This window comes from Callithrix jacchus, chromosome 5, assembly GCF_049354715.1.
Source record: "Callithrix jacchus isolate 240 chromosome 5, calJac240_pri, whole genome shotgun sequence".
Lineage (NCBI taxonomy): Eukaryota > Metazoa > Chordata > Mammalia > Primates > Cebidae > Callithrix > Callithrix jacchus.
In genome coordinates this window covers 115,192,999-115,210,124 of record NC_133506.1, presented here as the reverse complement: position 1 = coordinate 115,210,124, position 17,126 = coordinate 115,192,999, and the positions used below count along the sequence as shown (strand labels likewise).

At 45.7% G+C, this 17,126-nt stretch overlaps 2 protein-coding genes across 41 annotated transcripts in view; one reads left to right on the top strand and one right to left on the bottom strand.

Annotated features, from left to right (window-relative positions):
* The first annotated feature begins 1,753 nt into the window (after positions 1-1,753).
* Positions 1,754-8,033, top strand: NME2 (NME/NM23 nucleoside diphosphate kinase 2). Of its 2 annotated transcripts, none has more exons than XM_035297860.2 (5): positions 1,754-1,847; positions 2,720-2,849; positions 4,424-4,525; positions 5,916-6,028; positions 7,777-8,033. In XM_035297860.2, the coding sequence occupies exons 2-5, from the start codon at positions 2,724-2,726 to the stop codon at positions 7,892-7,894; spliced, it is 459 nt and encodes a 152-aa protein (XP_035153751.1). In that variant the 5' UTR covers positions 1,754-1,847; positions 2,720-2,723; the 3' UTR covers positions 7,895-8,033. The 2 variants fall into 2 exon arrangements, with proteins under 2 accessions (XP_035153751.1, NP_001191806.1); NM_001204877.1 differs by lacking the exon at positions 1,754-1,847 and adding an exon at positions 2,178-2,404.
* Positions 8,034-12,493: 4,460 nt separating this feature from the next.
* The window catches only part of MBTD1 (mbt domain containing 1), a 78,097-nt gene continuing 73,464 nt past the window's right edge, over positions 12,494-17,126 (bottom strand). For all 39 annotated transcript variants that reach the window (XM_035301179.3, XM_078374154.1, XM_078374167.1 and 36 more), the window contains one exon: positions 12,494-15,718. In XM_035301179.3, the coding sequence (XP_035157070.1) occupies positions 15,600-15,718 (119 nt within the window). In that variant the 3' untranslated portion in view covers positions 12,494-15,599. The remainder of the gene's footprint in view (positions 15,719-17,126) is intronic.

Here is a 17,126-nt window from a genome sequence, read left to right as displayed (position 1 = left end):
CGGCCTGGGTAACTCCATCTAAAAAAAAAAAAAAAGAAAAAGAAAAATCCCTAGCTGTTCAGTAGGGGTGGTGATGGTGATGGTGGTAAGGCTCCAATCCTTAAGGTGGTCTACACACACCTGGCTCCTTCTAATCAGTCCTACTTGGATTACCACCCCATGTCCCTACCTGCAAGTTGGGAAGGGAAGTGGAAGAAGCATCCCTTTTAAAGAGACAACTCTGATTTACAACCTTCACTTTCTCTCACATCCCATTGGAACTTAGTCATATGGCTGCATCTAGCTGCAAGAGAAACTGGAATTTTTGTTTCTTTTTGAGACAGGATCTCGCTCTGTCACCTAGGATGGAGTGCCGTGGCGTTATCACAGCAGTTCACTGCAGCCTTGCCCTCTCTGGGCCCAAGTGATCCTCCTACCTCAACCTCCTGAGTAGCTGGGACTGCAGGCACATGCCACCACACCCAGCTAATTTTTGTATTTTCTGTAGAGATAGGGTTTCATTGGCCAGGGACCGTGACTCAGGCCTGTAATCCCAGCACTTTGGGAGGCTGAGGCAGTTGGATCATGAGGTCAGGAGTTCGAGACCATCCTGGCCAACATAGTGAAACCTTGTCTCTACTAAAAATACAAAAAAAAAAAAAAAAAAAAAAAAGAGAGAGAGAGAGATGTTGCCCAGGCTGGTCTCCAACTGCTGGGCTCAAGCAATCTGCCTGCCTGGGCATCCCAAAGTGCTAGGATTATAGCGTGAGCCACTGCGCCCAGCCTGAGGGTTTTTCTTATCTTTCTGTTCATCTGGCTTCGGTAGAGGCAACAGAAGGGAAGGGACTTCTCATGATGGGGGAAAAAAGGGTAGCTGGGTTGGGCTGCCTTTACGGACTGATGAGGGTGAGATAAATTTCTGTTAATATTTCACATGGTGTGACCTGTTTGTTTTGGGGCATCAGATGAGCATACCAGGACTTGTGTGTAGTGAAGCTGGAGGGTTACAACCTCCCCAGCTAAAGACAGTCTTCCCAGGAAGGAAAGAAGAGGTGAGAGCAGAGGTGTGGTCTTGACTGTACCCTAAGTAGCCATCAGTGACCTGACCAAGGGGCAAATAGCCCTCCACCAGACAGAGAAAAGTCCATGAAATTTCCAGACCTGTTTCCATAGTTGACATTTGGTAATCCAAATGAGAGTGTGCCCCCAAACGAGGGCACGTGGCAGTCGTTGTCAATGTCTGCTGGGCTCTGTAACTAGAAGTTTGGAAAGCAGATGAGGTATAACAGAGGCCAGGTTGCCATCCATCTGGCCAGTGACAAGTGATCAGCGCAGTGCTAGGGGTACTCGGGTGATTTGTGGTCAGCTCAGAGTCTTGAGGGGAAGTAAGTAGGCTTCCACCATCTCAGGGCAGCACCACCGCTGTGCTGCTGTCAGTGCTGCAGGTGCTGAGAGGAGGGGCTTGTGACTACCCCAGGGAAGCTGGGCACCACCAAAGGGAGCTTGTTTGCCAGGCACATGGCAAGTTGGAATTGTCTACAAGTTGATGACAGCCCTGATCTCTGTGATAGGATCTTGATTCTCCTCAGCGTCCAGGGGCGAGGCTCAGGGCGAACTGAAAACTTGACCACATTTTAGTGCCGGGTGGGCATGGTTCCCCATCTCAGGGTGGGAGTAGGGTGTCTGATTGGGGCTCGAAATGTAGGTGGGGAGGTGGCAGCCAGGGAGCAGGGCATCCTGCGAAAAGAGCATCTCGGTAAGGAGTCTGAACGCCATTCCTGCAGGTGAGGGAGTCATCAAGGCAGAGCAGAGGCAGGACCAGATGGCTGTTTGAGGTGCTGAGCGAGGCTCCCGGCTTTCAGGGAGAGGTAAGATCGAGGCCCGTTTGGAGGCTGAGGCTTAACCAGGGCTCAAGCAGCGGGAAGGGAAGGCTGGACTTCAGAGGTAGGGAGGATAAGGACAGTGGGTGCACCATGGGGAGGGAGAATCAATTCAAGGTTAACGCCAGTGCTCGGGCGGATGGTGAAAGCAGCAGATGGCCCTGACCGGGGAGGGAACTCGAGCACAGGAGCAGGGTGTGTGTGTGTGTGCTTGTGCGTGTGTGTAGAAGCTTTTGGGGTCACGGGAAGTACTGAGAGGTGAGGAGTGGGATTTGGGACGTAAGAATCACTTCCTGTCTCTGGATCCGTCTCGATCTCTGCCCAGCGAGGGCGCGCCCCGGTTGGGCGTGGGCACTGCGTTGTAGGGCCGCGTCCGGCCGGGCGGGTGGGGAGTCCCCGCGGGTTGGGCGGCCCGGCCTTCTGGGGTGTGGCCGCAGCGCGCTCCGCCCCGCGCCCCTCCTCCGCCGCTGGCTCCGGGTGTGGTGGTCGCTCCAGCTCTCTGCTCCGGCACCGCAGCGCCGCCGCCCGGCCCCGCCAGCTTTCCGGTAAGGCTTGGGGGCGCATCCCCTGGCGACTCCTCCGGCTTCCTAATCCGCTTGCGCGGCCGCGGGTCTGTGGGTGGCCCTCGATTTCCCGCAAGTCCTGCCCGGGGTCGGAGCGGGAGATTTCCTTGCCGCGTGAGCCCCGCGGGCCTCCGGGCTCCGCACAGGGACGCCGGCCCTGAGCGGGCGGAAGCGCCCGGGAAGCCACGTGTCCCTGCGGCCGCGCGCGGTGGGGGAGGCGGGCCCGGCGGCGCCCACGTGGCCTCCGCCCCCCGGACCGGACTAGCCCGGGCCCTGACTGCACCTCTCGCCCGGCAGGACCATGGCCAACCTCGAGCGTACCTTCATCGCCATCAAGCCAGACGGCGTGCAGCGCGGCCTGGTGGGCGAGATCATCAAGCGCTTCGAGCAGAAGGGGTTCCGCCTCGTGGCCATGAAGTTCCTCCGGGTAACTTGCCCCGGTCGCCCCTTCCCCAGCTGCAGCTGGCTCGTGGGTGTTTTTTTCTCCCGGCAGCGGTTTATCCGCGTTGCCTTTCCGAGTCCATTTCGCGCCCACTAGAATCCTTTTGCCCTCTGCCCCCGCCCACGGCTGCTCGGGCCTGGAGACCTTTTCCCGAGGCGGTGGGGACAGACGCCCTTGGGAAGGTGAACCGCGGGTAGCGTGACTCGCACTCTGGGTTTGGCTTCCTTCCCGCGGGCCGCCACCTGCCTACCCGCCGCAGGTGGCGGCAGGGAGCGGAGTAAACCCCGGGCGCCAGACCCCTGCGCTTGCCCACGCGGGTCCACCTAGGCACAGAATGGAGGTTTGGAATCTTTTGTGCTTTAGTCTGAAACTACAAGTTCCAGTGCGGTGCCCCTCCTTTAGCATGGGGTAGGAACTGTATTTTCCACATTAAATTTGGGGCACAGATCTGAATCCCTACACTTTGGGGTTAGTATCTAAGTACTGAAATTTAACCAAGCTCGTCGGTGAAGAAGACAGTGTTCTCAGTTATCATCTGAAATATTTAAAAGGGTATTGTGCGTAGTCCAGGGGGGTTTAATATGACCTCTGCCTGACATATGACTTGACATATGTACTTAAGTTGCAGCCACAATTTAACTCCCTAAATCTAGATCCTCAAACCACCTACTTCTTAGGATTACAAAATCCTCAGTGTCACTTGACAGTATGAGAGTGTTTTTACGATTAGAACAGTCTTGGCCAGGTGCGGGGCTCACAATACTCTCAGCGATTTGGGAGGCAGAGATGGGTGGAGCCCAGGAGTTGGAGATCAGTCTGAGCCACATGACAAGCCCCTGTCTCTACCAAAAATTAAAAAAAAAAAAGATTAACTGGGCATGGTTGAGTGCACCTGTAGTTCTAACTACCTGAGAGACTGAAGTGGGAAAATCACTTGAGACCTGGAAGTTGAGGCTGCAGTGAGCCGTGCTTGTGCCACTGCTTTCCAGCCTGGGTGATGTGAGACCCTGTCTCCTAAAACAAACTGAAACAACAAACCAAAAAAGAACAATCTTCCTGCTAAAATGGCGTTAGTTTCGTGGTTTGGATGGGATTTTGAAAATATTTCTATGAATTGGCCGGGCGCAGTGGCTCACGCCTGTAATCCCGGCACTTTGGTAGGCTGAGGTGAGTGGATCATGGGGTCAGGAGATCGAGACTATCCTGGTTTACACGGTGAAACCCCGTCTCTACTAAAAATACGAAAAAATTGGTTGGGCGTGGGGGCGCATGCCTGTAATCCCAGCTATTCGGGAGGCTGAGGCAGGAGAATCGCTTCAACCCGAGAGGCGGAGGTTGCAGTGAGCGAAGATCCACCACTGCACTCCAGCCTGGGCAACAGGAGCGATCTCTGTCTCAAAAACAAATTTTTTTTTTAATATATCTATCTCCACACACTTATGTGGGCTAGAATGGAAAACCGGACTTTTAGAGACCCTGCTATACTAATGGGAGGTTCAGAGGTTGGGATGGAATCTTTCCAGCTGTATTCTTAACTGGCACCTCCTCTCGAATGCCAGGCCTCTGAGGAACACCTGAAGCAGCATTACATTGACCTGAAAGACCGCCCATTCTTCCCTGGGCTGGTGAAGTACATGAACTCAGGGCCAGTTGTGGCCATGGTGAGTGCTTGTGGGGAATATGGAAAATGAAGAAAAAGTGCTCAGCTTTTTTAGACATCTCCCTCAGCTAATCTAAATCATTTTATGAATGGAACCTGCTGAAGTTACTTAACTGAGCAACTAGGAGCTTGGGAGGAGAAAGCAAAATCAGACCTTAGAAATGGGAAGGATATTAGCTGGGCATGGGTGCACGCCTGTAATCCCAGTTGCTCGGGAAGCTGCGGCAGGAGAATTGCTTGGACCCAGGAGGCGAGGTTGCAGTGAGCCCAGATCCGCCACTGACCTCCAGCCTGGGTGATAGAGCGATACTCTGTCTCAACAAAAAAAAGAAAGAAAAGAAAAAAGAAATGGAAGGGTGTTTTCAGGTAGCTTTCTACGTTTTCAGGTAGAATCTCATTGTCTATAAGAGTGCTGCATTTCTGGGCCAGGCGCAGTGGCTCACGCCTGTAATCCCAGCACTTTGGGAGGCTGAGGCGGGTGGATCACCTGAGGCCAGGAGTTCAAGACCAGCTTGGCCAACATGGTGAGACTCCGTTTCTACTAAAAAAATACAAAAATTAGCTGGGCGTGGTAGCATGTGCCTGTAGTCCCAGCTACTCGGGAGGCTGAGGCAGGAGAATTGCTTGAACGTGGGAGGCGGAGGTTGCAGTGAGCCAAGATTGCACCCCTGCACTCCACCTTGATGCCTGCTGACAGACTCTATCTCAAAAAAAAAAAAATTGTTAAATTTCTTCAATTTGACAGGTGTTTTAGACTTTAATGTTTCCTAGATTAAAAAACTTTTTCCTATTTTCTTATATTTTTCCATGAAATTTCTGAATTTTTCCATGAAAAATTCAAATATAAGAAGCAGAAGTTTGGAATCCTATACTAGATGTGGTTTCTTCTGGATGGCGCCGATGATGTCCAGCTGGGAGTGCAGAGAATAGGAGAGAGTGAAATAGGGAGGCACTGAAATTGTTGAAAGTACACCTATTTCCTGTTCACCAAGTGTGACGTTTTCTTCCTTCTGCTGTCCCTGGAATACTTTCTGTAGAATGCTAGTCTTCATTTTCCCTGTTCTAGCAGTCTCCTGGGATGCCCTTCCCACCGATCTAGTCCAGTCTGGCCACTTTTGCCTTTCTTCTGTGTTTATGGCTGCATAAGGATTCTTCAACATTGTTTATCTGTCTCAGCTAAACTGGGAAGTCCCCAAGTTGGGTGGACTTTTCTTTGAATCCTAGTAATACATTTGGAATGGAGTTTTTATTTAGGCCTCTACTCTGTGCTGGGGTCAGCTGATAATATCACTGATTGGTCTTATTGATGTGTCCTGTCAGGTAGGAATAAATGTTAGCCCCTAGCTGTCCTGAGTGGCAGATCTGATGTAAATTCATTTCACACTGTCCAGGTCTGGGAGGGGCTGAATGTGGTGAAGACAGGTCGAGTGATGCTTGGGGAGACCAATCCAGCAGATTCTAAGCCAGGCACCATTCGTGGGGACTTCTGCATTCAGGTTGGCAGGTAAGTCCAGGGACAGGAGGGTGGATGACTTTTGTGCAACACCATTTAAAGCAGACATTAAGTGCATCCTACTTTTTGAAGAATGTGAACTTATAGTTACTATTTTTTTCTTGAGATGGAGTCTTGCTCTGTTGCCCAGGCTGGAGTGCACTGGTGCCATCTCAGCTCACTGCAGCCTCCACCTCCCGGTTCAAGCGATCCTCCTGTCTCAACCTCCCAAGTAGCTGGGATTATAGGTGCATGCCACTATGCTGGCTAATTTTTGTATTTTTGGTAGAGATGGGGTTTCACCATGTTGGCCAGACTCGTCTCCAACTCCTGACCTCAAGTGATTCACCCGCCTCGGCCTCGGAAGGTGGTGGGATTACAGACATGAGGTACTGCACCTGGCCTGAACTTTTAAATTAGGTGGTGATTATCATTGTATAAAAGCTTTCAGCCCAGGGGATCACGCTTGTAATCCGAGCACTTTGGGAGGCTGAGGCGGGTGGATCACCTGAGATGAGGAGTTTGAGACCAGCCTGGTCAACATGGTGAAACCCTGTCTCTACTAAAAATAAAAAATTAGTTGGGCGTGGTGGTGCATGCTTGTAATCCTAGCTACTCAGGAGGCTGAGACAGAATTTCTGGAACCCGGGATGAGGAGGCTACAGTGAGCTGAGATCACGCCACTGTACTCTAGCCTGGGCAACAAGAGCTAAACTCCATCTCAAAAAAAAAAAAAAAGGCTGGGCATGGTGGCTCACGCCTGTAATCCCAGCATTATAGGAGGCTGAGGTGGGCAGATCATGAAGTCAGGAGTTTGAGACCAGCCTGGTTAACATGGTAAAACCCCATCTCTACTAAAAATACAAAAAATTAGCTAGGTATGGTGGCATGCGCCTGTAGTCCCAGCTACTCAGGAGGCTGAGGCAGGAGAATTGCTTGAACTCAGGAGGCGGAGGTTGCAGTGAGCTGAGGTCTTGCCACTGCACCCCAGCCTGGGCGACAGAGTGAGACTCTGTCTCAAAAAAAAAGCTGTCATAGATTGCTTATTCCCTAGGTAAGCTTTCATAGATTGCTTATTCACTAGGTTAATTTTAAGCAAGATACTACAAGGGAGCTCTATATGGTGGTTCCTATGTAGCACAGAAGACAATGCTAGGTGTGGAGAAGGGAAGATTTCTAGCCATGAGTACTTTGTCCCTGGGTGTGTCGCTTAACCATTTGGTTCCCTCGCCTGTACACAGTCTATTCAAAACCTTTACAAAGTTGTGAGGTTCAAGTGGAATAAAGGGATTGTTATTAATAAGCAGTGTTATGTCATGGCTGGGCTTTGCAAATCAGAGTTGTAAGATGCAGTGGAACTGGCCTATGACAATGAACACATCATATCTAGTTGGGATGTTGATCTGGAGTGCGTTTGAATATTACCGTATTTTCCAAAATTTGAGGAGGAATGCTTTATGTTATCAGCAATCTTGGGGTACACGCACTATTTTGATGGTGGGTGCTGGACTTGAAAGCATAATACAGTTAAACAAGGAGTGTTTGGAACCAAGCACCTTTACAGTTGTATATCTGCTTTTGAGAGGAAACACTTTGGGGGTATAAATGGGTCTGCTGCTTCAAGTGGCAGTTTGGCTGAAAAAGTCTGGAGTGGCTGTCCGTTGCTGTACCCATGATACAGACTTCTGCACTTTAAAACACGGTGACAAAAAAAAAGAAATGAACAAAACACAGTGACTAGCAATTGTTTTCTTTCTTAGGAACATCATTCATGGCAGTGACTCAGTAAAAAGTGCTGACAAAGAAATCAGCCTGTGGTTTAAGCCTGAAGAACTGGTTGACTACAAGTCTTGTGCTCATGACTGGGTCTATGAATAAGAGGGGACACAGCAGCAGTCTCCTTCAGCCCGGCTTGGTGTGTCCCTGGACACAGCTCTTCATTCCACTGACTTAGAAGCAACAGGATTGATCGTTCTTTTGTAGAGCATATTTGCCAGTAAAGCCTTTGGAAACTGGACACTGTCTCCTTGTGCTTATTTGATACTGAGTTGAAAGAAGTGACTTGGTTCCCTGGCTATATAGTAGCATTATCTGCATCTAAATCCTGCTTATTGTCAAAGAATAATTGATCCTTCTAAGAACCTGGGTATACCTCAAGTCACTCTATGAGGGAAAATGGTAGGGCTGAAGAGGAAAAGCATGGCCCTCGCTGTGTATCTAAGGAAACGAATAAGGAAATCAAACTAAGCATCCCAACTACTTTAGCTAATGCATAAATGTATATTCCTGTATGAGAGATTTTTATGGCTGGGCGCCACGGGTCACGCCTGTAATCCCCTCACTTTGGGAGGTCAAGGCGGGTGGACCATCTGAGGTCAGGAGTTTGAGACAAGCTTGGAGCCTGGCCGACGTGGTGAAACCTGTCTCTACTAAAAATACAATTAGCCAGGCATGGTGGCAGGCACCTGTAATCCCAGCTACTAGCTACTCGGGAGGCTGAGGCAGGAGAATGGCTTGAACCCGGGAGGTGGAGGTTGCAGTGAGCCACGATCGTGCCATTGCACTCCAGCCTGGGAAACGAGAGTAAGACTCCATCTCAAAAAAAAAAAAAAGTAAAAGCTAAATGTCACTCCTGTGTATGATAATCCTATGCTTTTAATTTATACTGCGACAGTAGCTGTAAGACAATAACATTGTGATTTAAGTACATATTTGGTCTCTGCCTCTGGTTCCTGGCACACAGCTCCTAAAACCCTGGTAATCTCAAATGTTAGGTTCCTTATATGCTAATGAGATAACTGGTGGCTATAGGAGCTCCTGGATAGTCTCCCTACAACCCCCAAGAAGAGGAGAGCGGCTAAGGTTGAATTACACAATCAGCCACGCCTATGTAATGAAGCCTCCATAAAACCCCTAAAGAATATGGTGTGGGGAGCTTCCAGATTGCTGAGGTGCTTGGCGGGTGGTACACTCTGAGGGCCGTGGAAGCTCCATGCCATTTTCCACATACCCTGCCCCATGCATCTGGTCCATTTATATCCTCTCTTTTAGAGATGGAAGTCTCGCTATGTTGTCCAGGCTAGCCTTTAACTCCTGGGCTCAAACAATCCTCCCAACTCAGCCTCCTGAGTAGCTGGGATCACAGATGCACACCAGCTATATCCTTTATTGAACCAATAAATATAAGCAGTTGTTCCCCGAGTTCTATGACCCTTTCCAGCAAATTAACTGAATCTAAGGAACAGGTCATGGGAATCCTTAATTTACAGCCAATTCCTCAGAAGAACAAAGTTGTAACCTGGGCCGGGCGTGGTGGTGCGTGCCTGTAGTCCTGGCTACTCGGGAGGCTGAGGTGGGAGGATCACTTGAGCCCAGGAGTTCTGGTTTATAGTGTGCTATGCTGATCAGGTGTTTGGCATCAATATGGTGACCTCCCAGGAGTGGGGGACCGCCAGATTGCCTAAGGAGGGGTGAACCAGCCCAGGTTGGAAATGGAGCAGGTCAAAACTCCCGTGCTGATCAGTAGTGGGATCGTGCTAGTGAATAGCCACTGCACTCCAGCCTGGGCAACATGGCGAGACCCCATCTCTTAAAAAAAAAAAAAAGTTGTAACCTGGGGCTTGCAATTGGCATCTGAAATGGGGGCAGTCTTGGAGGCTGGAGTCCTTAACCTGTGTGATCTGAATCCAGGTAGACAACATCAGAATTGAAGGAGAGGACACCCACCTGGTAACTGCAGAGAAACGCTCGGTGTGAAGGGAAATGGCCCCTTACATCTGGTGTCAGAAGCGTTGAGGTCAGTGACAGAATAGGGAGAAAACAATTTTCCTTTGGAATGATGTAATACTTTTAATGTTTTAGTACAAAAAAGCCTGTCTAGATTCTAGTTTCAACAATTGATAAGTTTAACATTTTAAAAATCATTCCTCAATTTCAAATGTAATTCATCTATATTTATATGTTACATTCTCATCAGAGGTAAGCGAAGTTTGATATTCCTGAGCACCTGCATCTCACTGCTCCTTGGTGACACTGATGCAGGCTGGTGGAGGTACCTGGGTTAGGAGCAGCAGCAAAGCACGGGCTTACTCTGCCCGGGCTGTTCAAAGAACTTTACAGACACGCATTCATTGCACCTTCATGACTCTGGGGAGGCAGGCACCAGTTTACAACGGAGGAAACTGAGCCGCGTTACATAACTAGCCAGTGGAGGAGGAGCCAGTTTCCAGCCTGAGAGCTGGCTTCAGACTCCATGCCCATGGCCACTATGCTTTACTGCCGCCATTTTTTTTTTAAACTGCTTTTAAATAGTTTCCCGACTGAGTGAGGAACTGAGTTTGGAGGGTAAGTGACCTCAATCTGTAGTGGTAAAAGCTGAGTAAGGTTTTGGATGTTACGACTCAATTTGTTAGAATTGAATGAGAAATACTGGTTCACAGCTGTAATCCAGCACTTTAGGCCGAGGCAGTGAGACAGGTGGATCACCTGAGGTCGGGAGTTTGAGAACAGCCAGACCAACATGGTGAAACCCTGTTACTACTAAAAATGCAAAATTAGCCGTGTGGTGATGCATGCCTGTAATCCCAGCTACTAGGAAAGTTGAGGCAAGAGAATAGCTTGAACCAGGGAGGTGGGGGTTGCAGTTAGCTGAGATCGCACCACTGCACTCCAGCCTGGGTGACAGAGCGAGACTCCATCTCAAAAAAAAAAAAAAAAAAAACACAAAAAAAAGGAAAAAAGAAAAATATATTTATCAAAACTCATGGGATAGTAAATGAGCACCAACCTGGGAATTCCAGCTTACTAAGGCAACTGTTCAAATCACATAAGGAAGAAAGCAGGGCAGAAATTAGGCTTCTGTTTTCCTTGGAATGCATTATATTTTTCATATATATGTATTTCCATATTTTATATATATATTTCTATATTATATATATAGATGGAGTCTTACACTGTCACCCAGGCTGGAGTACAGTGGTGTGATCTTGGCTCACTGCAACTTTAGCCTCCCGGGATCAAGCGATTCTCCTGCCTCAGCCTCCTGAGTGGCACTGGAATTAATTACAGACACCCACCACCACACCCACTTAATTTTTGTATTTTTAGTATAGACAGGGTTTCACCATGTTGGTCAGGATGATCTCAATCTCCTGACCTCATGATCCACACGCCTCGGCCTCCCAAAGTGCTGGGATTACAGGCACGAGCCACTGCGCCCAGCCCCATTTTATATTAATATATTTTTTATTTCTTTGAGACCGTTTCCCTCTTGCTGTCCAGGCTGGAGTGCAATGGTGCGATCTCAGCTTACCACAACCTCCGCCTTCCGGGTTCAATAGATTCTCCTGCCTCAGCCTCCTAAGTAGCTGGGATTACAGGCATGTGCCACCATGTCCGGCTAATTTGGTATTTTTAGTTGATATGGGGTTTCTCTATGTTGGTCAGGGTGGTGTTGAACTCCTGACCTCAGGTGAACCACCTGCCTCAGCCTTCCAAAGTGCTGGGATTACACGTGTGAGCCACTATGCCTGGCCAAATGCATTACATTTTTCTAAAGTGTGAAATTGATCCCTGAAGAGACCCAGTCCATTCATTACTATCTTACATATCCTTTTCCAATTCATAAATATCTCTACCAACTGCATGTGCAGTGAAAGTTGAATAATTTTCCAAAGAAGCCAGCTGTGGGTAAAGGAAGGCTTTTTTGCATTCCCTTTTAATGTTAAGGGCAAGAGCTAGCTGGGACACTTTATTTACATCTGATTAATTTTGCTGCTGAGGTTAATGGAGTTAAAAAATCAAGTCTCATCTGGGCACAGTGGCTCACGCCTGTAATCCCAGCACTTTGGGAGGCCGAGGCGGGTGGATCACGAGGTCAAGAGATCGAGACCATCCTGGTCAACATGGTGAAACCCCGTCTCTACCAAAAATACAAAAAATTAGCTGGGCATGGTGGCACGTGCCTGTAATCCCAGCTACTCAGGAGGCTGAAGCAGGACAATTGCCTGAACCCAGGAGGCGGAGGTTGCGGTGAGCCGAGATCGCGTCATTGCACTCCAGCCTGGGTAATAAGAGTGAAACTCCGTCTCAAAAATAAATAAATAAATAAAAATAAAAAAATAAAAAGTCTCCTACTAAGCATGCCAACCCCAAAACACAATGTTCTAGCTAAGGTGATTTAATTTCCCCATACAGGTTTCTATTCACCTTGGCTCCTGCTGTGGTTTTTGCCCTTTCCCTCCCTGCCCATGAAATTCCACCACCAATGCACCTGGTCCATAAGTCTAACCATACTACTCTTGGCTCCCTCATGAGCTGGTGGTAATTCTTCCTCACAGCACTCATGTGCCTGCTATTCCTTATTAGAGGAAAGGACTGAGCCAACGTTCATAGGGGTCTGTGACTGTTTATAGCGGGCACGCAATAGAAAAGCAACCCCCCAAACCAAAGCATGTTAAAGAACCACTCAAATCCAGCTTAACTTTAACATTTTATTTTGTGTAAAAAAGGGCAAATTTAGTGAATTATTTTCATCTTGTACACAAAGTTATAGTTTTAATGCTTTTCACATCCATGCGGAAAATTTGCAATTTGGTAAAAATGAAAGGAACATAAATTTCTCCAAAGGAATTTTTCACGCCATTATATATACACTTCATGAGAAAGTTTCAAACACTTTCTCAATGATCACGAGTTACCAAGAAAATAAAAGATTAAATTTGTACAGTTATTGATCTATATATCAAATACATACAGAAATGATGTAAAAACCTTATGCAGTTTACTTTGACTCTGTCCTCAAAAGATTTGCCCAGGGACAGATGCTTTTCTTTTGTATAAATGACTGTGGCTTTATTTAAAATATGAAAATCAAAGGAAGAAACCCAGTTTAATCACAGTATTTTTAAAATCCCTTCCCAATATTAAAGGATCATTACCAATATATAGCACCATAATACAAATATTGATGGGAGAGGGTATTCACATCACGCAAAATTAATAATAATAAAAACAAACAAACACTGAAAACCCGTGTTAGTATCGTAGAATAAGAAGTTGATAACAGCTTTAGCTTTCCTCATACACAGCAAGGAAAAGGTTAAAGAGTTTAAACTACCAAAAGTCCCCAAATAAATCCTAACAGGAAAAAACAAAACAAAACAGAAAAACAAACCAAAGGTCAGCAGTACATTTTGAACCGTAAAGGAGAATGGGGCGGCTGAGTTGTATAACTGGAGTTATGGCTAAGACATAAATCTCCGCTGCATTCATTTTTTTTGTCAGCAGCAGGAGTTAGTGTGAACAATAAAGAGGGCTTTAGGTTGTGTTTAGACTGTAGGAAAGTCCTTACCAACCTTCAACTGCTGGTCACGGGATCAAGACAAGAAACACTTCATGAATTAGGAAATTCTAAAACACTCAGAGCCTGGTTTTGCTGTAGAATTGGAAGCTTATGAAAGCTGGCTGTAAATGAGCATTTCATATATTACCAGGACTGACTGGCTCCAAATCATCTCTTTCCTGGTTTATTCAGTTCCCCATGGAGCCCCTAAATCCAAGGTACTGGCAGAGTACACCATACAACAGGCTTCTTGTGCCTGTACTGTGGAATCAGTCCTGGGTTTCATTCAGTGAGCCTGAGAATAAAGACTGCTGTAACCCTTGCTTTGGAATACTTCTACGCTTTAAGTTTACGAGAAGATTTTTCAAAGTTAGATATGGGAAGTGTGAGGATGTCACATTTACAGTAGGTCCCTCTCAGCAATGTTAAGATAAATATCCAGTAATTTAACAGCTGAATTCACATACATTTGACACATGAGAATCAACTTGTGTTGATGTAATCTGCATTTATGCCCCTAAAGAGTAGGTATTAAGAAATGGTGACATGCGATTCCATACATTCTTACACTATAAAGTAACAAATTTTACTTCCAGTAGCTATTACAAAACCTTATGTTATTAACCCCTCTTGCATAGAATGAGGTAAACCTGTGCGTATTACCAATGTTATTATTCCCAAAAGTAGAGCAATATTTTAGAAAATAAATTGCTGGTTTTTTAACGTTCTATGCATTTTAAAATTCAAACAAAAATCTTACCTAAAATGGTCTCCTGGGGCTTTCCATTAACTTTTTTTAAAGCATTCCATAGGCTGAAGGACCATAGAGGTTAATCATTTTGATTAATTTCTAATTAGCCCTACCTATATTCCAGAGAAGATGGTCAATATCACCACTCTGAAGAGGCCAGGCTAAGACCCAGAAGCACTTCTAGAACAGATGCAATTAATTCCTGAGAGTTTAGTTTATGAACCTCACTGGTAAACGCTAGAGCGCTCTCATTCAGTCACAGCTCAGTAGAAAGTTAGAAAATGCAGAGAGCAAACCTTTCACCAATTTACCCTTGTATCCTTTTTTTTTTTTTTTAAAGGAAGCCATGTGAATTTTAAAACAGGGAATGTTCAAAAATGGTCCAAATCGGTTATTAAAACAAGTCCTGAATACAATTAAAGACAATTGTGTGTGTGTGTGTGTGTATGGAATTTTAAGAAAATTAAATTCTCTTTCAAATTAGTTTTCTAACAAATCCAGGATAGATAAAAGCAGAGCTGGAATGATTTTGAAATCTAAACTTATTTTGGCTTTGAATGATTTTCAATCCGATTCTCCTGATAATACAGAACATCTCATTTTGGTTGTGGTTATACCAAGTTGTTATCTCACAGACAGAGGGAAATGGCAGAGAAATGATCAGAATCCCTTTTGTGGGGTATTTTTTTCAGTAAGGAAAACAAAATAAACTTAGGACAATATTGCATTTTCCCCAACCCCTCAACATGTAGACGGAGATCCTGTATATCCTGTCAACCATTCCAGTTTAACACTTTAGTGTTAGGATAATTTAAATCATTTTTTAATTAAAACAGAACATATGAAAGTATCCAGAGTTCTTCCAGTTTCATATAGAACTCCAAATAAATTTTCACAGAATGTAAAATATTTCTGTACAAACATTTAAAATGGGCTGTGATAAAATGCCAACAAGCAGAAATAAGGACCCTTTCCATGACCTATGTGGTGATGACCCCTCCATGAGGAGTTCAGTTGCATATTTCTGCAGCAAAGGAAGCTGGAGATGTGACTGGCCTAACTTCTAAAAATCCCAAAATCTCCCAACAGGTACCAAAAAGGTTCATTTGTAATGACAGTTCATTTGCATTTAACAACTATATCCTTCTTAAATCATTTCCTTCAATCCTGCTACCTAAACTTTAATCTTACCAAAAAAGTTAGAATTTCAGTTCTTGTTAACAATGCACATAAATCCAAACTTGGAAAATATTACAAAATTCTTTCAAAAGCTTCAAATACAACACAAAAATTGTCCATCTTTATAAATTGAAAATTTCCCCACCCCCCCGACTAAAATAGTTTCCCCACCCACCTGAAAAATCTGGAACTGAAATCTTCTATGTTTAGCAAAATGTCCCAGTAGAACAGCCCCCTGTACAGCTGGATTGATTATAAATCAGTCCTGTGTAAAATCCTTCCCCTCCCGCCCTCACAGTTTCTGAGCCACCTCACGGCTCTTGTTTGATGTAGAAGTTGGCAGAGCCATTGCTTTCCTGATCAGAAGCTCCTTGGAGGAAATTATAATCCTCTCCATCCAGCAACTCCTCTTTCAGCTGCAGTGTCGTCACTGAATGAAAGAGAGAGAAACATATGGGCTACTAAGTCTCGCTAGAGTACTCAGATTGCCTGTAATCTTCATGTTCCATAAGCCTTACAGTTAGTAAGACTTCTTCATTTCCTCAGTAACTTAAAGTTAAATCCCTGAAGTATGAGCATTCAGTTAATTTTAATTTTCAAAGTATATTAGCAGTTAAGGAATGTTCTGGAAAGGAATAATACTGCATGAGGAACACTGCACAATGGACATCGTCAATGAAATGTGTGGGGTAATAATGCTCACTAATCTGGGAGAGAATTTTGTTTATGATTAAGTATTCACTTTTACGTCAATGTTTGTACAATCATGTAGTTCTTGCACGGTTCTTAAGTAAAATCTTTTTTTTTTTTTTTTTTGAGACAGAGCCTCACTCTGTCACTAGGCTGAAGCACAGTGGCATAATCTTAGCTCACTGCAATCTCTGCCTCTCGGGTTCAAGTGATTCCTGTCTCAGCCTCCTGAGTACTGGGATTACAGGCATGTAATCCCGGCTAATTTTTTGTACTTTAGTAGAGACAGGGTTTTGTCATGTTGGCCAGGATGGTCTAAATCTTCTGACCTCGTGATCCACCTGCCTTGGCCTCTTAAATACAATCTTTAATAATTCTCAATACAATAAATATGACTTTAATATATTATTATTCCCAGGAGTCCTTTTTTCTTTTTGAGACTTTTTGTCTTGCCAGGTTGGAGTGCAGTGGCGCCATTTTGGCTAACTGCAACCTCTGTCTCTCAGGTTCAAGCGATTCCCCTACCTCAGCCTCCTGAGTAGCTGGGACTACAGGTGTTTGCCACCACGCCCAGCTAATTTTTGTATTTTTAGTAGAGATGAGATTTCACCCCTTCCAGGATGGTCTCAATCTCTTGATCTCATGAGCCACCTACCCCAGCCTCCCAAAGTGCTGGGATTATAGGCACGAGCCACCATGCTCGCCCCCAAGGCGTACTTTTATTAAAAATACTCTCTGAGGAAAAAGATAGAAATCTGATGTTAAATAGAAACATTAAAAAATTATCTATAAATTGGCCAGGCGTGGTGGCTCATGCCTGTACTCCCAACACTTTGGAAGGCCAAAGCCGGTGGATCACCTGAGGTCAGGAGTTCTAGAACAGCGTGGCCAACATGGTAAAACCCCGTCTCTACAAAAAAATTAGCTGGACATGGTGGTGTGAGCCTATATAGTCCCAGCTACTTGGGCTGAAGCGAGAGAATAGCTTGAACTTGGGCGACAGAGGTTGGCAGTGAGCTGAGATCACACCACTACACTCCAGCCTGGGCAACAGAACGAGACTCCATCTCTATAAAAAAAAAAAAAGCCATAAATTATATAAGGATGTAACACATATTTATAAAAAATAAATCTGGGCACAGTGGCTC

Coding starts and splice junctions, on each gene's coding strand:
- NME2 (XM_035297860.2), top strand. CDS start 2,724: ATGGCCAACCTCGAGCGTACCTTCATCGCCATCAAGCCAGACGGCGTG. Junction 2,850..4,423: donor TGGCCATGAAGTTCCTCCGG/GTAACTTGCCCC, acceptor CTCGAATGCCAG/GCCTCTGAGGAACACCTGAA. Junction 4,526..5,915: donor CAGGGCCAGTTGTGGCCATG/GTGAGTGCTTGT, acceptor CACACTGTCCAG/GTCTGGGAGGGGCTGAATGT.